The sequence below is a fragment of the Pipra filicauda genome, unplaced genomic scaffold (genome assembly GCF_003945595.2).
Source record: "Pipra filicauda isolate LSUMZ 115617 unplaced genomic scaffold, ASM394559v2 scaffold426_size588282_pilon, whole genome shotgun sequence".
Classification (NCBI taxonomy): domain Eukaryota; kingdom Metazoa; phylum Chordata; class Aves; order Passeriformes; family Pipridae; genus Pipra; species Pipra filicauda.
Genome location: NW_024104561.1, coordinates 450,473 through 470,654, shown reverse-complemented (window position 1 = coordinate 470,654; position 20,182 = coordinate 450,473). Strand labels below are relative to the sequence as shown.

At 42.8% G+C, this 20,182-nt stretch overlaps 1 protein-coding gene across 2 annotated transcripts in view; it reads left to right on the top strand.

Annotated features, from left to right (window-relative positions):
- The first annotated feature begins 3,840 nt into the window (after window positions 1-3,840).
- Window positions 3,841-20,182, top strand: part of TTC39B (tetratricopeptide repeat domain 39B) — an 82,408-nt gene continuing 66,066 nt past the window's right edge. The window contains exon 1 of one of the 2 annotated variants that reach the window (XM_039385640.1): window positions 3,841-3,977. In XM_039385640.1, the coding sequence (XP_039241574.1) occupies window positions 3,930-3,977 (48 nt within the window). In that variant the 5' untranslated portion in view covers window positions 3,841-3,929. The remainder of the gene's footprint in view (window positions 3,978-20,182) is intronic. The other variant, XM_039385643.1, reaches the window with a different exon arrangement.

Here is a 20,182-nt window from a genome sequence, read left to right as displayed (position 1 = left end):
AATATCTGAAATACTGTTTTTGAGCCACAGACTAGCTCAGCTTCTGTGAAGAAGCAGTGTTTTGATACTGGTCCCTGTCAGAAAGAGGTGTTGCTTCATATCAATTGGCAAAATAAATGCTGGCTAAAAAACCCTAATTGCCTAGAGGTTATAGCATGGCAGATATAATCCAAAAGGAAATACAGTCTCAGCAATTTTTCTTTCTTGGCTGTTACATCTTGCTTTTGTTACAGGTTTTTTATGAACTAGTATCTCTGACAAGTTCATGCAAATACTTTTTTGTTTGTTTGCTTAGCTGGCTTCTAACTCAGTAAGAAATTTCATTCTCTTGATGTTGAAAGGTATTCCTCAACTATGGTGATCCTGACTCTCTCAGCAAATATTTTACAGGGTATTTTTGTAGTTAGAGTCACATACAATTTGTACAGCTCAGAGTACTCATTGTTCTAATACGCGGTTTATGGAACAGTACTTCTGGAACTAGGCGGGACTTGGTTTCTGTCCTGCTCACTTGCCCTACCTCCACTGGGGAATCTGCTAATTGTTTAATGAGTGTTATCTACAGTTCTTCTGTTTGTGTGAGTCTGAGACAGGGTAACCCTACCGGAAAGGAGCTGCAGGACTGCTAATGCAATTGCCTAGGCTTATTTTACAGACAGCCTATTCTCAATGACAATTTTCTAATCCTCAAGAAAACTGTATCTGTACCAAATGTTTATACTGAGGTTGATTTTATTCTTCTGTATTATCTGATGATGAGGGGCAGAATAGCCCCTCATTCTTGTAAGATCTGTCTTTGATTACAGAATCTGAAAAAAAAAATATTTTTCCAAATTGTCCCATGAATTCTTATAAGGCAAATTCACAGTGAATAGCTGTACTGCAGAAAGATACACTAGAAGAGTTATCAAGTATCCAAGTAGTCTTAACACAGCAGCAAGCAGGTGATGGCTCTGAAGATGGGGGGAAATGTAGGCAGGTTTTTCCCGTGTGGGAATTCTATACAGCTTTTCCAGACAGAGAACACACTCTCAAGGTCTTGCCTCCTTTGTCAGATCTCAGCAAAATCTTTTCAACACATTCACTGGAATGTTCCCTGAATGCTCTTTGAAAGATTAGTAATCAGCTCATAATCTTCCTAATTCTTGCTGCAAAGACACCTACAGTCAAATGGGTAGAAACTAGAGTTGTCTGAGAACTGCTGCAGGCTTTTCTTCTCAGAGGATTAAGACCTATTAATTCTTGTACATATTCCATCAGAAGTGGTGTGTTGGGTTTTGTTTAGTTTTTTACACACAGAAAACTGTAAGAGGAATTTACAAGGATTTTTTTTCTTTAATGCTTACATTTCAAGTGAGAAGGGGAAGAATGATTAAACTTGATTAAAGCCAACTAGGGTGTGGCTTTGAGATGTCCTTTTTGACTATTATTACAATGACCTCAATGGGAGTATGCCCTGTGGCAGCTTGTAAAAGACCAAGCAACACTCAGTAATGGCTCTGCCATTCACAGGGCTTGTATTCAGACTTCAGTAGCAATTATCATGCCTTAGCTATCTTGGTAAGCAGTGATTTGATGTAGTTATCTTTTCCATGATTATTTTAGTATGCATCTTTTTTCTGACTAGAGAAAAGTCATTGATAGATACAGCCTTAAATCTGCACAAAAGAATATAAATGAGCTAAAGGACTTGCGGGAGAGGAAAGAATACAATAATATAAATGAAGCCTATAAAGAACTAATTTTGACAAAGTGTTGAAGTAGACATTAATCTTGAACTTGATGAGCATGTTGACTGAACCTCTGACATGTGCAGCTATGTCTTCTACACTTAGAGTGACTACTCATGACTGCAAACTGCACATTAGTGTGATTTCCCCAACCTAACCCTGAAAGTATTGATGCTATAGTCCATTAACAGTTTCTACAAGAACGTAAGGGGTTGTGCTAAGTTTTTATTCTCTGTAGCTAGAACTGGCAGTGCATAACTGCTTATGTGTGTGGCTTCTACAGAACGCCATAACTGGTACTCATCTTTAAGGGCCATCTTCCTAGAACTTGAAGACCTTATGTGTTAGTTATCCTACTGATATACTATGTATCCCATAGTATTCTGTTAAATAATACTGGTTAAAAACTAGTTTTGAAATGGAGGTAGTATGCTGCTCTAAATTAAAGGATATCTCAAAGGGATTGCCTTTGGACTTGAAAAATAGAAAGGGACGAATGTCTTCAACAGAGGACGATAACTTGCCTGATACTTGCAAACAGTATAAAAAAAGATTTCAAGTGGAGCTGTGTGGCCAGACATGACTGTACCGTGAATGAAATACAAAGCATGTACGGGCCTGTCTATTGCCTTTGCCGTACTGGTATATTTCATGTGCTTTAGATCAGTCCTGGAAAAATAATAATATCACTAGAAGTATCTTTCAACAAGTTGCCAGTGAAGAAACTTATTCAAATGCAACAGGAGTAAGGGAGAACAGTGTGTCTGTGGTGCATTAACTGAAATGACTGAATTTTGCAGGACAGATGAACATATTCGTGTTGGGTTCCCTTCCCCTTTTTACTTAGCTCACCTGGGTAAAAATAGCAGATACAGCAGTACAGTCTATGTAAGATTTATAGGGACACTTCAGTTGTTGGCCTACACTAAAAGCCTGTACTTCTCCTTCTTCTTAGACTGAAGGACCTGGCTTATCTCTAGACTATTCTCAACTTGCAAAAAACTGTTAGACTGTATCTACCACCTAGTCACCTGAATCTGTTAAATTCTCTTTCTCTCTTAATCTGTCTCTGGTTCTAATGAAAGCCAGTAAATCAAAACTACATGTATTTTTTAACAAAGGCAGTGACAGGAAAGGAATTGGTAGGAAGTGGATATGGGTATCATGCCTTTTAATAGATCTTGACCTCGGCTGGCAGAATGGGGAGAAGTGGAAATCGGTAGATTTTTAGCAAAGAACACAATGATGCTATGAACTAATCATAGAGAACAAGGTGGGGCAGGGTAGTCTAACAGACTTCAGGGAACTGGCCGCTTTGTTAACTTTCTTTGCAAGCACGACCCAGCGTGGTGATGAAGCCGCTCTTCCACAGAGCCTGGCCACAAGGAGTTGAGGGACTGACTGTAGGTGCACATCAGACATCAGGTACTGAATGCCTGGAGCTGACTGACGGCATCGGAGTGGCCGGGTCTGCACGCAGTGCTTCCCGCGGCCCCTCCTGACAGGAGCACCGCCCGCGCTGCCCTTCTCTGGAGCCGCTGTCCGGGCGGTGCGGCGGATACCGGTGGGGGCGGATGGCGCCGGTACAAAATCAGACCGGCAGCGGTGGTTCAGGTGTGCTGAACCGGCTCGAGATGCCGCTCAGGTAAGCCGGGGACTGGAGGGAGACCGCAGGAACGTCTGGGGGAAGAACATTTGCGGCGCCTCGGCCAGTGCAGCTGGTCACGGTGGCGCGGAGCCGCAGCGTGGCGGGAGGTGAGGCGGGCAGGACAGAGGAAGCAAGGGGCCTCGGCACGAGTTTGGTACGACTCTCCGCCTGCCCCGACCGGGCCAGGCGCACCTCCGACCGCTCCCAGGGTCCGCCGGGAGCAGGACGCCGGCGCTGCCCCATCCAAGCGGCACAGCCGGCGGTGCGGCGGGGGCGGGAGCCAAGGGCCGGCGGGGCGGGCCCTGCATGCAAACGAGGGGGCGCGGCCGCCAGGCAGCGGGGCGGCCGGGGCGGGAGGAGGCGGCGGGCGGGGATCTGCACGAACCGGGCGGGAGCAGCCGGGCCGGGCTGGGCCGGGCCGGGCCGGGCCGGGCCCAGCTGAGCGGGGGCGGCCGAGAAGGGCGGGGGGCGGTATCACTGCTGAGCTGTGAGCAGTGGACGGGGCGAGGCGGTCGCAGAGATCCCGGCGAGGCGGGCAGAGGAGCGGGAACATGGCGAGCGTAGGAAACGGCACGGAGGAGAGCGGCGGCGGCGAGGAGGTAAAGAGAGGGCGGCGGCGGCGGGAGGGCTCCGGGCGTGCGGGCAGCGAGCAGCCGTCCCTGCCGGCACGACGGCGGCGGCGGGACGGGCGCGGGTGGAGGCCCCGCTGCATCGGCCGCCCTGGTCGCCCACCTGCCCTGCGGTGGGGCCGGTGGGCGGCCAACCAGACAGGGAGGGGCAGGCCCGGCCGCAGGTGGAGCGAGTCGCCGCCGCCGGGAGTTGAGGAAAGTTGTCCCGGCGGCGGGGCCGCGGGCAGCCCCTTCGCGCGTCCCGCGACCCCCGCCTTTGCTTTATTTTTTAATTTATTTTTTTTAATTTCCCTGGTTTTTAATGAAAAAAAAATTCTTTACCCCCAGTTCCTGCGCTGCTCCGTGCGGTGGTGCCGCGCCCCCGCTCCGGTGCGCGTCCCTGCCGGCGGGCGGGCAGTCGCGGGGTTGCGTGGCAGGTGTGCGGGCAGCGGCGACTCCCGGCTCTGCCGGGCTGCAGGGGCGCCGCTGTCGGGGTGGTCCGAGAATGCCCCGTGTGCGCGGGGGCCACGGGGCAGTTTCGGTGTCTGGGAAATGCTGGTGAGAACTGTAGTTGATGTAAAATGCGTTTATAATTTCGCCTTCGGGCTTCAAACAGCCCAAACGCGAATCCCTTAAAACGATCGCTTGAACTTGAAGGTTTTTTCCGTGTCCTCTCAGTCTAAAGATAAACAGGAGCAGGGTTCTTTGACAACACCTCTCGGAAACTAGTGAGTGTAAGGGATTGTCCTAGACGAGCTTTTGAGAAGGGTGCTGCCAAACTGAGGCAGTCTTAACTGGAGGGTGTTTTTAAACACAGTAAATTGCAGTCCTGGCATGCGCGTGTGGGAATATTGACTCGATTTCTGACTGCGCAGTCTGTAACGAATGATTTTAGTGTTGTGTGCATCCACCAGCTTCTTCAGAAAGATTTGTGAGGCATGCTTCTGCCCAAATTCTGCTGAAAACAATTTATGAATCATATGAGTACTTAATAGGTTGGGTTTTTTACAGTGCCCCATTTCTGAGGCAGGATAGTGTTTCATACAAATATCTACATAGGACTGGGTGTGCTGTGTAGTTCAGTGGAACTAGCTTGTTCTCATTTAGAAGATGGGATATATATTAGCCTGTATTTCAGCACACACTATAAAAGTTTCTATTTCCTAAGGTTATATGTAGTGGCATAACACGAAGAGGATGTGAAGTGCTTGAATCTCATTGTGTGCTAGTGTGAATCACTGAAAAATCATAGTGATCTCTGGGGAGTCAAGGTTTGTTTCCATTCTAAGGAGTAGTAGGGGGGTAAAAGTTATAAACTCTTGCTGCTCTCAGCAAGAAAGTAGTTGGAATTCACAATTACTAAAAGAGGTATTCAGCAACTTTGTTGTAGCCTAGCTACAACCTTGTATGAACAATAGGGAAGAATATACTTCATGGAGTTTGATGTTAAGGGTCAATGCTTTCTTAGAGGAAAAGCAACTGCCATGCAAAAAAAATTGAAAGGTAGGCATAAAAACACATAAAACGGAGGTTATTTGAGCAATACTCTAAAAAAATTGTAAAGCTTTGTCCAGATGAACTTGAAAGACTTCATGTTCTTTGCAGAGACTTATGCTTGATTCTGTGGAGTCTGAAGTAGACCTGTATTGGCAACAGAGGGAGTACTCTTGATTTTTTCCTGGTGAGATCCCAGAGTTCAGGAGGGGAGGGCAGATAGTGGCTTGATCTTGGGGAAAGTCATTGCTTTTGTAGCAGAAATTATCTAGACCACTGTAGACTGCCCTTGCCTACAGGTTCACTATAGTCTCTTTAGTAATAACCTTGATGTGATTTCAGCACTTCATGCCTGTGATAATTGGTTTTAAAGTCTTAGCTTTTTTTTAGTGTTTGCAATGGTTACAATGCTGAAAAACAGAAGTAAGAGAACATTACTATTAACTTTGTTTTTAAGAGTTGCATGCATCTAAATAATGTTGTTTACATGGAACATGGCAGATGGGAGCTCTGCTTCCTGGTTTGAGTGTACATTCTTAGTACTTTATGAACATAGCTTTTAGCATAGCATTTTGCTTTGCAGGAACTTGTGAATACTTCTTCACCCCAGAAGCTTTCAAGAAGGATATGTTGAGCTAAACCTTGAAGTTGTTTCCTACTTAACAGGAAATAGACCAGCAAGAATCCTGCTTCTAAAGTCTAAGGATATGGTACCAGGTAGCTGCCCCCTGCTGTAGAGAGTCCTTGAATACAATTTGTCGGTTTCCTTATGTTTCTCACAGCTAAAGGAAATGCCAGATACCATGTTTATATATATTTGATTTTTTTGCTGATTTACGTCTCATAGTCCTGCAGCTGTGGCTTTCTGGTGGGAATGGCGAGAAAGTGGCATGAAGTGTAAATAAATAATTGGATTGGTTTTAACCCAACTAATGCAAGTGTAGTAGTCTGTTGTTGTTGTTTTTTACTTAAAGGAAAAGAAACCCACCTTGAGGAACTGGAGACCCAAGACTAAGAGACTGTGTTAATGAGATAGTGCTATGAGTGTGCCCACCTTGGAAAAAAAATATTTGTTAAACTCAGGATTTTACTGTGCAATGTCGATTCCCTGGTGTTGGAATGTGTGTGGTCATTCTCTACTAGGAAGCAGTTTCCTGGCTGCTACGTGGTCAAAGTATCCACCTGAGGTGTGCCCAGTTGTGAACTCAGAATGTGATATGGTATCAGTACTTAAACCACTATATGACAGAATTCACCCCCTAAAACAACTTGTACTGGTATTCCTTTAGAGCGGGTTGCAAATCTAGGACAGATACACTTAACTTTAAGGGCAAAGGCACTTCCAGCCACTGCAGAGTCCTCAAGCAAAACTTTGTCTTCTCCCCATCCATCCCCACCCCCACTCCCCCCGCACTGTCTAAAGATTACTTAAAATAGCGGGCCAGATCTGCTTCCCATTAAGTTCACTCTTTGCTGCCCTGGTTTTTCAAAGTCTTAAAGCCAGCTTAATTGGTTACTTGGGGATTCCCTATAAATTAAAAAAAAAAATCAAAACCACAAACCCAACCTGGGCTTTTGTGCATGTGAATGTCAGACAGAAGGGTTTATGATCGAGAAAGATCTAAGTGCTAAAAAATTCCTTGTTTGGCCAAAGGGAGCCAGACTAAGGATTATACACAGATCTGAAGGTGATCTGGTGGTTAACTCTAAGGCTTTGTCCTGACTTTGGCTGGGATAGAGTTAATTTTCTTCACAGTAGCTAGTGCAGTGCTATGTTTTGGATTCAGTATGAGAATCCTTGGAATCTCACATTGATTTCTAGTCGTTGCTAAGTAGTGCTTACCCTAAGACAAGGACTTTCTCTGTGTCTGGTGTGCTGCCGCTAAGCAGATGCACAAGAACCTGGGAGGGAGACTGGCCAGGACAGGTGACATGAATGGGCCAGAGGGATATTCCATACCCTACAATGTCACGGCTCGTATATAAACTGGGGGAAGTTGGGCTGGAGGGGCTGATCACTGCTGGGGGAGAGACTTGGTATCAGTCAGGGGATGGTGAGCAATTGTATTTTTCATCACTTCTTTTTCTTGGATTTTATTTCTCTCTCCTTCTCCCTTTCTATACTATTATTATCATTAGTTTTACTCTATTTCAGTTATTAAACTGTTTTTATCTCAACCCATGGGTTTTACATTTTTCCTGATCTTTTTCCCATCCCATTAGGGACAGGGGAGAGTGAGTGTCTGTGAGTTGCTGAGTGGCGTTAAGCCACGACAGTCTTTTTTTGGTGCCCAGTGCAGGGCATGATGAGTTGAGGTAATCACAAATCTGACTAGAAGATGTTAAAACAAATCTGTTAGAAGCATTTTTTATATTAATGACATGGGAGGAATACAGAGGTGCTACTCCCCACTCTGGGGAGAAAATTTGTGCAGCCAAAGCTCAACTGGAGTTGATGCTGCCAGAAATGTGGAGGGACAATAAAAAGACAAGATTTTTTTGATATGCCAGTAGCAAAAGGCAGTGCAGAAAAGACATCAGCCCATTACAGGATGAAGATGCTCACCTCACAAACAGGGACACAGGCAAGGCAGAGGTGTTCAATACTTTCTTTGCCTCCATCTTAAACACTGAAGATGGGCTAAGGGTGTCCCATTGCCCTGAGCTGGAGGGCCATGGCTGTGAGAATGATAAACTCCCAGCTGGATCCCTGTAGTCTATGGGCCCTGGGTAGGATTCATCCAAGACCACTCAAAAGAGTTGGCTGATATCATTGTGAGGGTTCTCTCAATGATTTTTAAATGGTCTTGGGAATCTGCAGAGGTTCCAGTTGACTGGAATCTGGCTAATGTCCCAATTTTCAAGAAGGGCAGCGTGGGTGACCCTGGAAACTACAGGCCTGTCAGTCTCACTTCAGTGACTGGTGAAGATATGGAGAGGATTATTCTGGGAGTTATTGAAAAACACCTGAAGGACAATGCAGGCATTGGTCAGAGCTAGCATGGCTTCATGAGGAGAAAGTCCTACTCAGTACCCTCAAAGGGAAAAGATGGTCTCTGGATCTGACAACAAGGTGACTAGCAGTGTGGGTACTCCAACTCCAGTGACAGACACTGCAGCTGGACCAACCCATATCTGTATCAGTCGCTCCTATACATAAGAAGAAATGGACACAGAAGTCATTTCACAGTAAAGGAAAATGAAGCAGGGCCGTCCCAAGACCAGGTGGAAGAGGCAGAACAAAAGATAACAATTCGATACCTATCCCTGAGTGAGCTGTGGGTTTGATATGGGAGAATTTATCTAAGCAAGCAAGGAGATAGAATATAAATCTGTACTAGAACAACGGAGTTTAGAACAAGTTAATTCTAACTATAGTATACACAGCAATAAAGTGCAGGTTATACTTAGATGTGCTGATAGAAAGCAAGATGTTCCAATAGAAAACATTGAAGAGATTGGCTCAAGATACTGGAAGTTTACATGTACATTGCATAGATGAAATAAAAAGGGAAGGATTTTTCTCTGACAGTACACATGATAGGTAGAAGGATTCCCCCATGCTTCTGGCACTGTCAGTAAAGAGTGCCTGCTGTCTGAATAGCTGCACTGATGTCAGAGGGTTCTCTCTGTTTTCTGAGATTTTGGTAACAGGTATGTGAAGAGATTTCAGCTATCATCCAGGTGTGCACGTTGTTACCTGCCTGCTCTGGTGCTGGGATAACAGGGCTAGTAGCCTAGAATTACAGGATAGGGAAGCCAAGCAGCTGGGATTGCTTTCTAGGAAAGGAGGCATGAACAAGGCAATTAAAAAAGGGGCATAAATCCTCAGCCTCTGGAGATGACTCTTGTCAAGTATGAAGGAAAAGTATCTGTTCAAGGGAGGTGTTACTTGTCACCCAGGCAAGTGTCCAGTACCTAGAGATGATTTATTATGACCAGGACAATGTGTGGTTACCCACAGATCCAGATGAAGTCCAGTGTGGTGGCAATTTGTGCAGAGCGCAGCATTGTTGTGTTGGTAGTAATGAGCTGGGGAGACAAAGAGGCACTTAGAGTGGGTGAATGGCTTGCCAGCTCTGGCAATATGAAGTCCTTATGGAGTTGACTGAAAAACTGCTTGAAAAGTGGGAAAAACTGTTCCAGGAGTTCCAGCAACAAAAAGAGGAGCGATCCTACTCCCTACCTGTCTAGCCCAGTATCTCAGCTATTAACAGTATGTGTTCTTTTGCTCAAGAGAGAAGTTGCAGGGGGTAGACACAGTGGGTTGCTCTGTGTTTTTACCTGAGGGATCATGGACAGGTGTGCAAGTTTCGAGCTGGCTTCCCGCCAAGCCCCCGAAACTCGACAACAAGGACCCGCTTCTCAGAGAGGGAAGAGAAAAGAAAGCACCCAAGCAGCCAAAGCTATAGCAAAAAATATATATATATTTATATATTTTACATATGAGACAGATACACAAAACGAGAATACCACACACCACAACTCCAGAAATCCCAAACAGCTCCCCAAAAAGGGAAGAGGGGGAGGGAGAAGGACAAAAAGGGGCAAAGACCGAGCAAGTCAACCAGCCAACTGAAGGCAAACTAGCAAAAAATCTCACCACTTCCCTTTGAACAGGCAGGATGGCCAGACACGGCCCAGGGCTCCCCCCTCACGCGTGGCAGATAACAGCAGTCACTGTAGGCCTCAGCTCCAGATAAGCCAGACCGAGACAGGGACCCACCGTTCTCAAACCTCGCCGGAAAGGAAGAGAGCGAGGTCCCTCCTGCTGGCTTTATTTATACCTCAAGTTACATAAAGGAATAGCATGGAATACTTCCGTGATCACTTTCCGAGTTCCTTCCTGGTTACAAGCTGGTCTCCAGGAAGGCCCAGAGTGAAACCATCACAACAGGACATGAGGAAGTGGGATAGAAAACCTACCTTCAACCCTAGAGGCATGGGTACCTGAGTTGTAGGGAAAAGCAATCACAAATGTGTTCTTTTTTCCAGAAAAGTTGCTGCTTCACTCTACAGTGGGCAGTTCCCCAGAGTGAAAGGGCTGATCCTAAGGAAAAAAATTTATTTTTTTTTATATGGAGTAAGTGGACAATATTGGAGAGGCCCTGCTGCAGCCTGATGGAGGAGAGGGGCAACCAGATTTACTGGACTCTGTGGACCCAAGGGCCTGGCATGTCAGACTCACAGGAATACAAGGCTCTAGCAGATACCAGTGCACAGTGCACTCTAGTGCCATCAAACTATAAAGAGGCAGAACCCATTTGTATTTTTGGAATGACAGGGACATCCCAAGAGCTGACTGTGTTGGAGGCTGAAGTAAGTCTGACTGGGAATGAGTGGCAAAAGCACCTTACTCTGATGGTCGCAGAGTCTCCCTGCATTCCTGTCACAGGTGGGCTTAGGAGAGAATATTTCAAGGGCCCAAAAGGGTACCAGTGCACTTTTGATCTTGCTGCCTTGGAGATGGAGAAAACTAAGCAGCTGTCTACCTTTCCTGGTTTCTTGGAGGATCCTTCTGTTGTGGAGCTGCTAAAGGTCAGAGAGGAACAGTTGCCGATTGCTACCAGAAGAGTACACTGGCATCAGTATCACATCAGCAGAGACTCTGTGATTCTCATCCAGAAGCTGATTTGTTAACTCTACAGTCAAGGAGGGATCAGCAGGACCTGCTTACCTCTGATAGACCCATAGGGGCAGTTAGAGAAATCCAATGGAGTGTGGAGACTAACAGTAGACTATCGTGGCCTGAATGAAGTCACATTGCTGCTGAGTGCTGCCGTACCCCATAAGGGCTGGAGTCAAAGGTAGCCAAGTGGTATGCAACAATTGATATTGCTAATGCATTTTTCCTAAGCCCTTTTGCAGCAGAATGTAGGCCACAATTCACTTTCACTTGGAGAGCTGTCAGGTACACCTAGAACTGACTGCTTCGGGGTGGAAACACAACCCTGCTGAGGGGACAGGGGTGAGGAGTGTAAGGTGTGGTGGGGTGAGCAAACATCTACATGGTACATAGTTGCCGGCTTAGTTGTGGGTACAAACCACGACAGGCTTGTATTAAGGACAGCTTGATCAATTCAGCTAATCTGTGCCTCATCTCTAAAATAAGCTATTAAGGAAAATGTAGGTAATGAAGGTCTTATGATGCATGTTGTACTCTCTTGAACTGCCCAAGCAGGGATAAACACTGTGTAGGCTGGCTTTATCAGCCTGGACAGTTTATCTTCAGAGCTAATTTCAAATGAAATCAGCATCGTCTTTAACTCAAAAGCCGGTTAGTACTTGGTTTAAGTACTCAAGAGTTTCATCCACTGCTGTAGCAGCTGCTGCATTATGATCAAAGAACTTGCTAGTGGTTGTGCTTCTTTTCATCAGAAGCTTAATATAATAATTGCACTTTAGAATAAATTATAGAACTGTGCAGCACTGGCTGTTCTCTCTCTTATGCTTATGCTGAGGACTCTTCACAAATTTTGTTTGGTTATTTCAGCCTGGAAGAAGAGTCTCAGTGGTGAGAAACAGTGGTAGCTACACTCCCACAGAGAGTTTGAGAGGCTGGAAACAAACTACTGTGGTACCTTTTTTACTGTAAAAAACGAAGAATATGTTGGAAATACAGAATTGGGAAGGGATAGTGGGAGTGCTTCCTCTCATGAAGGATGAATTTTTTGTTATTGTTTTTAAACATCCTAATCTGACCTGTATAGTTTTATTTCTTTGAGAAGTATACCTTGGTCAACTGAAGAAGTAAGATTTGTACTTCTTTTGTCTGCTTTTTGCAAAGTCTTGTGCTTTGGCATATGGCTCATGTGTTTTTCCTGGTTCTTTGTTGGTTTTGCCTACTGTCAGAGCACATCTATATCTAAGATGAGGGATAAGCTATTTCAGCAGCACAGATGAGACAATGGGAAAACTTAACATGACTAGTAATTTCTTCTTCATTAAATAAAATTAGGTTGGCGTCTCCCATTCTGAGGTTCTTAAGTTCAAATAAACTTTGTTTTACCTATGGATATACCCGTTGAGAAGTACTATTTTTCTTTGTGACTACTATTCAAAGTAAGGACTTGTACTGCAATTCTATATTACCTATGTGGTTCCGAGATGGCTTATTTTTGTTGTTCATTTCTTATTTGGCTTCCTAGAGTCATGCATTTAAGCCCCTTGGTTGACTGTGACCAAATTTGAAAGCTGGGTAGATAAAAACCCAAGTCTTTATTTTCTGTAGAGGAAAAGGAGGAGTATGTAGTGTTCCAATTAAATTTTTTTATTTAATATTCACTTTGGTTAACCTCTGTGCTGTTTCTCCTCAGGGTAAAAGATAAAAGGTCCAGGGGATATGGGAAAAGGTAAGATTATTATGAAAAACACCGGATGGCTCTTAGGGAGGCAGAGCTGATATAAGCTGGGAGAGCTTAGTACCTCTGAAGTGAATTTGAGAAGTAAATTTGCTTTACTTCTCTTTCCTGAGGTTCTTTTTTTTTTTTTTTTTTTTTTGACCGGGAGGGATGTGATGTGATGGTATTTATTTGCATATGGATGGAAAATAGCAGAACTGAAAGGAAGAATCAGCTTTTCTTCTTAAGGTTTGGGGATTTGTGTATATTGAACTTCCGCTATTCTGTTGTGGGAAATAGCATCTAATATCTTTTAATGTAGCCTTTACTTCTAGCAGTGGAAGTTACTGCCTTTACAGGTACAATTGTCTTGGTAGTTTTGGCTAAAAGCTTGCCATCCACTGTAGAATCATAGAATCGAAGCATGTTAAGGGGTCACAAGGGACATCTAGTCCCAACCCCCACTGCTAAGGGCAGGGACACCTCCCACTAGATGAGGTTGCTCAAGGCCTTATCCAACCTGGCCTTGAACTCTGCCAGGGTTCGGGCATCCATGGCCCTGGAAAGATGGTTCAGTTTCATCCACAACCTATATGGAAAGACAGGTCTGTTTTGTACATAAACTTAAAGGGGATGGATTACTTCTTGTCATTCCAGTCAATCTATGTGAGAATTATGACTTTGTGGAAGCATGTTTGGTTCTGTAAATGTTTGTTCTTCGTTTGCTGACATTGATCCCAGTGTGCTAGGAAAAACCTCTAGACCTGATGAGCTTGTTGGAACTGATAGAGGTTGATGCCATGGTTTGGATAAAGGTTCTTATTGGGCCTCTCTCTTGGCAAAAAGATTGTGTGTTGAAAGAGAAAAGGAACTTAGTTGCTTCTTGGCAGACCACATGTTACTTAGCAGCACGGACCAGGATGACTCAGTATAGGAGCAGGTGATAAGCATGTCTGATGTTATGCCTCCTGTCTTGTTAAGTAAGTCTCCTATAGCTTACCTAACCATAGCAACTTATTTGAAACTTTCCTTGCTATTACAATTAGTATGGCTTTCTCTTCCTATGTGACACCAGCAGAGAAGGTGGAGGTAAGATCGCAGTTGCTGGTAGCAGGCTAGTAGGAAAATGGCCCTCACACATGTCCATCTGTTGGGCAGTAATTTTAACACATGCTGTTTCTCATGGATTAATAGAAAAAATATTATATTAGAGGGAACAGAAATGGTGGATCATTGCACTCATTTTGAAAAGGGAGCAAAACTGTGCAAATAAAGATCCGAGAATCAGCTTTCAGAGGTTGATCTCTGCTGCTGTTGATGTTTTGATTAGAGCTTGGACATGGCCAACACCCTTTGCTGTAGTTGGTCAAGGGTGTGCTTAAATAGTCAGAAATGCGAGGATTTGTGTGGGAGTGCTAAAAATTATTTCTGCTTTTCTAAACCCTCTCAAGTTCAAAAAACATTTCAGCTAGGTCCATAGTAAGTAAATATCACAGACCTGTGGACTCATGCCCAAACACGGGGTGCTAAAGGTAAAATTTTCTTATCAAGCAAGTAAAGATTTGCCTGTCATCTTATTCTCAGTGAGGAAGTAATGTTGCTACCAAATAGTAAGGCAAGATAATTTAATATCTTTGTAGCAATGGTATTTTTTGTTTTGAAGCAGTAAGTGTATCATCTTTTTATTCCACTTCTCTTATGCGTTCACTGTGCAATATAATAGTGTTATATGAACTTTTGCAAGCCAGTGTTTGAGTATGCAGCACTACTTTGATTTCCTCTTTTCCCCAGAAATCAACATCACACACACTCTTGCTCTCCAGAAATCCTCTTATTGAAGGGTGTACAAGGACAGTCTGTCATCGAACAGAGAGGAGGTTTGCTGAAAACCTGTTTCTGAAGATAGGAATTTGTGTGTCTGGCACCTATTGGCAGTACTGGTTGTTCTAAAAAGTATAGTGTTTGGTAGGTGAGTAGGAATACTTAGCTGTAACTAGTAGTAGGTGAGCAGAAGAAAGAACAAATATTCCTATTGGCTTTAGTTGAGGCAAGCGTCATTATAGTGATTATAGAGGTAGAATATATCTCACTGGATTTTATTTTCGCCAAGAAATAATGGACTAGGAAGAAGATGTTTTATCAAGGTTCTCTTCCTTAGGACTGTTGTTAGCAAATCCAGTGGGGCAGCTAACTGAACTTCCTGTCTGTGTCATGTTTTGGTTTTTTTTTGCTTTATGCAAACACAGTAAGTTTCCAGGACTGGAAAATATTTTTTTTTTTTTTTTAAGTAATATGAATAGTAATTCACTGTTAAATGGCTATTCTAAGGTCCTGTGGCAAAACGTGAGTTTGCCATTGGAAGTACTATGGAGATACAGAATTACCAGTTGTGGATTTGGTAAAGAGTCTTTTTAGGTGCATGCCATGGTTTAACCCCAGCCAGCAACCAAGCACCGCACAGCTGCTCACTCACTCACCCAGGATGGGTGACAGAATCAGAAGGGTAAAAGGTAGAGAACTGGTGGGTTGAAATAAAGACAGTTTAATAGGGAAAACAAAAGCCACACACATAAGCAAAGCAAAACAAGGAATTCATTCACTGCTTCCCATGGGCAGGCAGGTGCTCAGCCATCCCCAGGAGAGCAGGGCCCCATCACACATAATGGTGACTTGGGAAGAGAAACACCATCACTCCAAATGTGCTCCCTCTTCCCTCTTCTTCCCCTCAATTTATATACTGAGCACGATGTCATATGGTACGGAATATCCCCTTGGTCAGTTTGGGTCACCTTTCCCAGCTGTGTCTCCTCCCAACCTCCTAAACACCCCCAGCCCCCTGGCCAGTGTGGCAGTATGAAAAGCAGAAGAGGCCTTGGCTCTGTGTAAGCTCTGCTCAACAATAACAGGAATATTTCATATTGTCAACCCTTTATTCAGCATGAATCCAGAACACAGTCCCTGCTAGCCACTGTGAAGAAAATTAGCCTTACCACAGCCAAAATCAGCATAGTGAGGCATCGTACACAGATCTTTAGGGTTTTTCTAGCTCACCTGGCTAGTAGATGCTGAGGAAACTGAAGTAGTCCACATTCTCTACAAAACAAGTCTTCATAACTTCAAATGAGGATGTTTTCCTGTAAGTAGCCTAGGAAAAACTAACACTTTAGCTTACTGGCTGGTTAAGTCAAGATCTGATTCTACTTAGTGTAATTTAATGTGACACTTGGTCTGAATGTGATACTGTATTCTGTGTTAGGTGTTCATCTGTCTGTCTGACTTTTTTTCTGGTGAAAAGAACAAACTCTCTAGAACACATGTATAAATCAGTTAATAATTAATTAATTTTATACTAGTAATGAAGTTAAGTTGCTGCATCCTTATGCTTTTCTATAATGAAAAAAAGTTTTTTCTAGGAGAGATGGAACTGAGGGAACAAGCCGTACTCTGCACAAAAGTCATTGCTTTAATTCTGTATTATAGCCACTTATAACTCTCGATAATATTGACTTTTAAAGGTCTCTTTTGTTATTGCAGTTAGGACTGCTGATAGATCAGAAAATATCTGTAGAGGCTTTGAGGTTCTAAAGTGAGAACCACATTATCACAAATAGGGTTGTTGGAATTACTGCTATTGCAGCAAGACCTTTTTTCCTTCATTTTTAAAGGAAATGAACCAGTTAAGAAAAACTACTTAAATTGCGTTTCACTATAAAATAGAACTTTTTGGTACTAAATATGCAGCAACTGCTGTTGCATTCTGTATAACTGAGTAACCAGCTGCGTAGTGAGGAGTGTATTTAACCTCAAGAAGACAGGGTAAGGTTAAACCCGAAGATGCTCATATTAATGCCCCTTTCATCTCTTTTTATTAGTTATAGGCAAATCATGCATTGAATCATTTTTAGTACGAGGTAAACATGTTCTGTTCCTCAGCTTGAGGTCATCTCTGAAAAGTATGGATATCAACAGTTGCAAAGTAGTACATCTGTAATGAGACTTCTTTAGGGTTGTTGATTACACTGTAATAGGTAAGCCTTCTGGAACACTGTCGAAGTATCTCTCTAGGGGGAGCTGTAATTTGCTTTTGTCTGGATGAGTCTCTGGTAAGTGCATAGTGAACCGTAATTAAGGTTTTTTCTGGTACCTTTAGATATCTACAGAACCAGTAAGTATCAAGGATCTTTACATGAAATTGCCTAGTAAATTTCAGGACAACACAATGTGCTCTTAGCTATCTCTATTTTACCTTTTTTCCTTTACTGGAAGTGAACGCCACTGTATCTGTTTCTTATGTTGAGTTGAGACTGTCTGTCAGTTTGTAATTGCAGCTTGACTCAGCCGTGTCTTTCTGTTTGATCTGTCCTGATATGTGAGATATTTGTAAATAAAAACTGTCAGATTCTGCCTCATCAGTCACATAAGGAGCATTGAAGTATGGGACTGAAAGCGAGAAGGTTAGATGAGACTGCTAAATAGAGCTACTCTTGTGAGACAGGAAGAATCATGATTCTCCAGCTCCCAGAAGATCTGTGTTGTTTAGTGTTTGTCAAGTGGATCTTCCAACCATGTTTTTCTTTCCCCTTTACAGTAACTTTTATTTTATTTGGTAGGTTGTGTTGACTCAAGTGAGTGCAAACAACCATCTTGGCTTCTTATGCACTAGCATCCTCTCTTGAAGTGATACCATTTTATTAGCAGCAAACTGTCTAGTGATCCTTTGATGATAAGTTACTAGCTGTGAAATATTAACCTTGCCAGAATTGGTAAGACCAAGCTTTTTGATTTGAGTTGCAGGGACGTAAACCAGTGACTTTCAAGTAGCTCATGCCTTGACTGCATACAAGTAAGTTAAGAGAGTAAACACTTGTTCTGTTTCTCTTGCTCTACCTTCAGTTAGTGTCTGAAAGTACCCTCTGCTTGTGTCTCTGAAATCTCCCATTGTGTCTTTACCTCTTCTACTGAATGAAAAATATTAACTGAATAATCTGTTTGGAAGCCTATAGAAGTTTCCTAAAAGTTAGCAAATTGTTAAGCCACGTGACTAAAAGTAGGACAGTCTTTACCAGCTTTGTCTTTCTACAGTGGTATCTCATCCATGCTTGTGTCCAGTGTCCTGGAAAATATGGATGTACGTAGTATTTACTGGTTATGGTGTTGGAAGAATTATGTCTAGAAGGATGTAACAAAGATCTTGCCAACTTTATAGGCATAATAAACAGCATCCTAAAATTTGTTTTGATTTCGGTGGGCTTTTATGCAGTTTCTGTGAAATGACTGAATGATGATACTGAAGTTTTTACAAAAACTAATGAACTTGACAATACTTAGTTCTTGCAATACTCAGAGGCATGTCTGCTACAAGAAGAATTAATCTGATGGAATAATCTTATGACTAGAGACGACAAACAGTGTTTTCCCTTGTGTAGTATCTGTTTTGAGAAGAATGGTTATGTATTTTCTCTACTTTCTCAGGCTCCTTAGTTGCTTTCACATTCTTCTCAAATCTCTCTTCTTACAGTTTGAGAAGGAAGATGTATCCAGGTAAGGTGTTATCTGTTTGTATTTGCCTTTCAGTTTAGAATTGTTTTGCAGTCAATTTTATGTAGTGAAGTTGACCGAAAATAGTGACATATGCAATTTCCATAGAGATTTTCAGTGAGGAGTCTACACTGGTGTGATTGTAGTGGATGTTGAACTCCTGATTGAGTATATGGTTTGTTTGTTCTGTTGCCTTTTTTTTTCTTTCTGGTACCACGTGGAAACCTACATGACATTCCTTTGATCTAAGGGATGTCCAAGGAGGTGTGTGTGAGATGGACAGGAAAGGTGGTCAACCAAGAAGAACAAAGCTTTATTGCAGCAGTGAAGTTCTGTGCCACTATCTTATTCCTCTACCTCTTAGCAGTGCTTTTTGTGCAAAAACAACTGCAAATGGCAGGAAGGTACCAGTGTAAACAATAAAAAAAGCTGGCTTGGTGTTTTAATCAACTTTATCTGAAACCGTACTCTTACTTTTATGTGCAGCATGTTGGATATGAATCTGAACATGAATAACTCTTGACAGCATCTATTTGCATGTCACGATGCTTTACTTCCTGAGTGTGTAACTGACTCTGCTTATTTCCACTTTTCAGTAAGGGAGAGATGTCATTTAAAACAGTAGAAGCTCAACCAGTTGTTTGGGGTGAGACTGACGTCAGTTAACTAAAGTGTGACTGCCTTGTCCCCTGTCTTTACAAGCAGGTTCAGAAAAACCTTCATTTTGTGGCTGCCTCTGGTACGTAGGTGGCCTGACCAACAACATCTGACATTGCTGACTGTAGTTCCTTCAGTTGAGGTTTTTCTCAGTCCTGCTCTGGTTTATACAGTGTGATTTTAAGAATAGTCTGCCTTGCATGCAGTGGAAGGCAAAGTAGAAATTCTCCACTTTTTAAAACATGTTGATTAGCTACATTTAATTATAGTACTTGCTTTCATTGTAAATACCTCTTCTCTGTAAAAAATGGAGGGTAGATTTTTTTTTAAGACTCAGTTTTCCTGTATCTTCTGGGAATTTTTTGGTGACCAGCTGCATTGAAAGGCCACTGCTTTCCAAACCGTAATGGAGCAACCTTTGTTCTTGTGGTTACTGACATCTCATTTTTGAGCTAAATGACGCTGAAGTTTGTTTGGCTTTCTAATTGTTCGACAGTTCTTTAGTTAACCAAACTTCTGGCAAAGCTGAGTTCTACCTTACCAACTCCTGGTTGCTCCTTGGTGTGTGGGTGTGGTTTGGGAATTGATGTTCTTTGGTGTCTTTTTTTTTTTTTTTTTAATTGTTTTGTTTTGTTTTTTGTTTGGTTTGGTTTTGGTTTTCTGTTAAAGCATGACCCCCAGCCAAGTCACCTGTATTAGTAAATGTCTCAAATGCGGCATGTTCTATTTATATGAGATTGAATAAGTAAATCTGAATTACCAAGCTTGATTTTTGTTCTGACTACAGAAGTTCTTCATCTACAGTGGAAAGCATCTAGCAAAACACAGCTCCTCCAAAACGGTCACCGCTATCTGTCCCTTCTGGAAAAACACTGATATTTTAAACAAATAATCTTGAAACAATTTTTAAAAAGCAGATGGGATATGTTTGCAGTTCAAACCGATAAGTTTGAAGTAATATGTAAGCACAAAAATATGTGCATTTTGTCCTTTAGAGAAATGAATTTCACTTTTTATTTTTATATGGAAATTGGTTGTACTGTGTAGAACAGAACTTGTGCATTTCCATTCCGTTCTTGCTGCCTCAAGGCTGTTTCTGTCTCTGGCAAGGGGAAATAATTTTCCTGTTTTGTAAGAGCTTCATCATCTCCTTCCCCTTTGAACTTA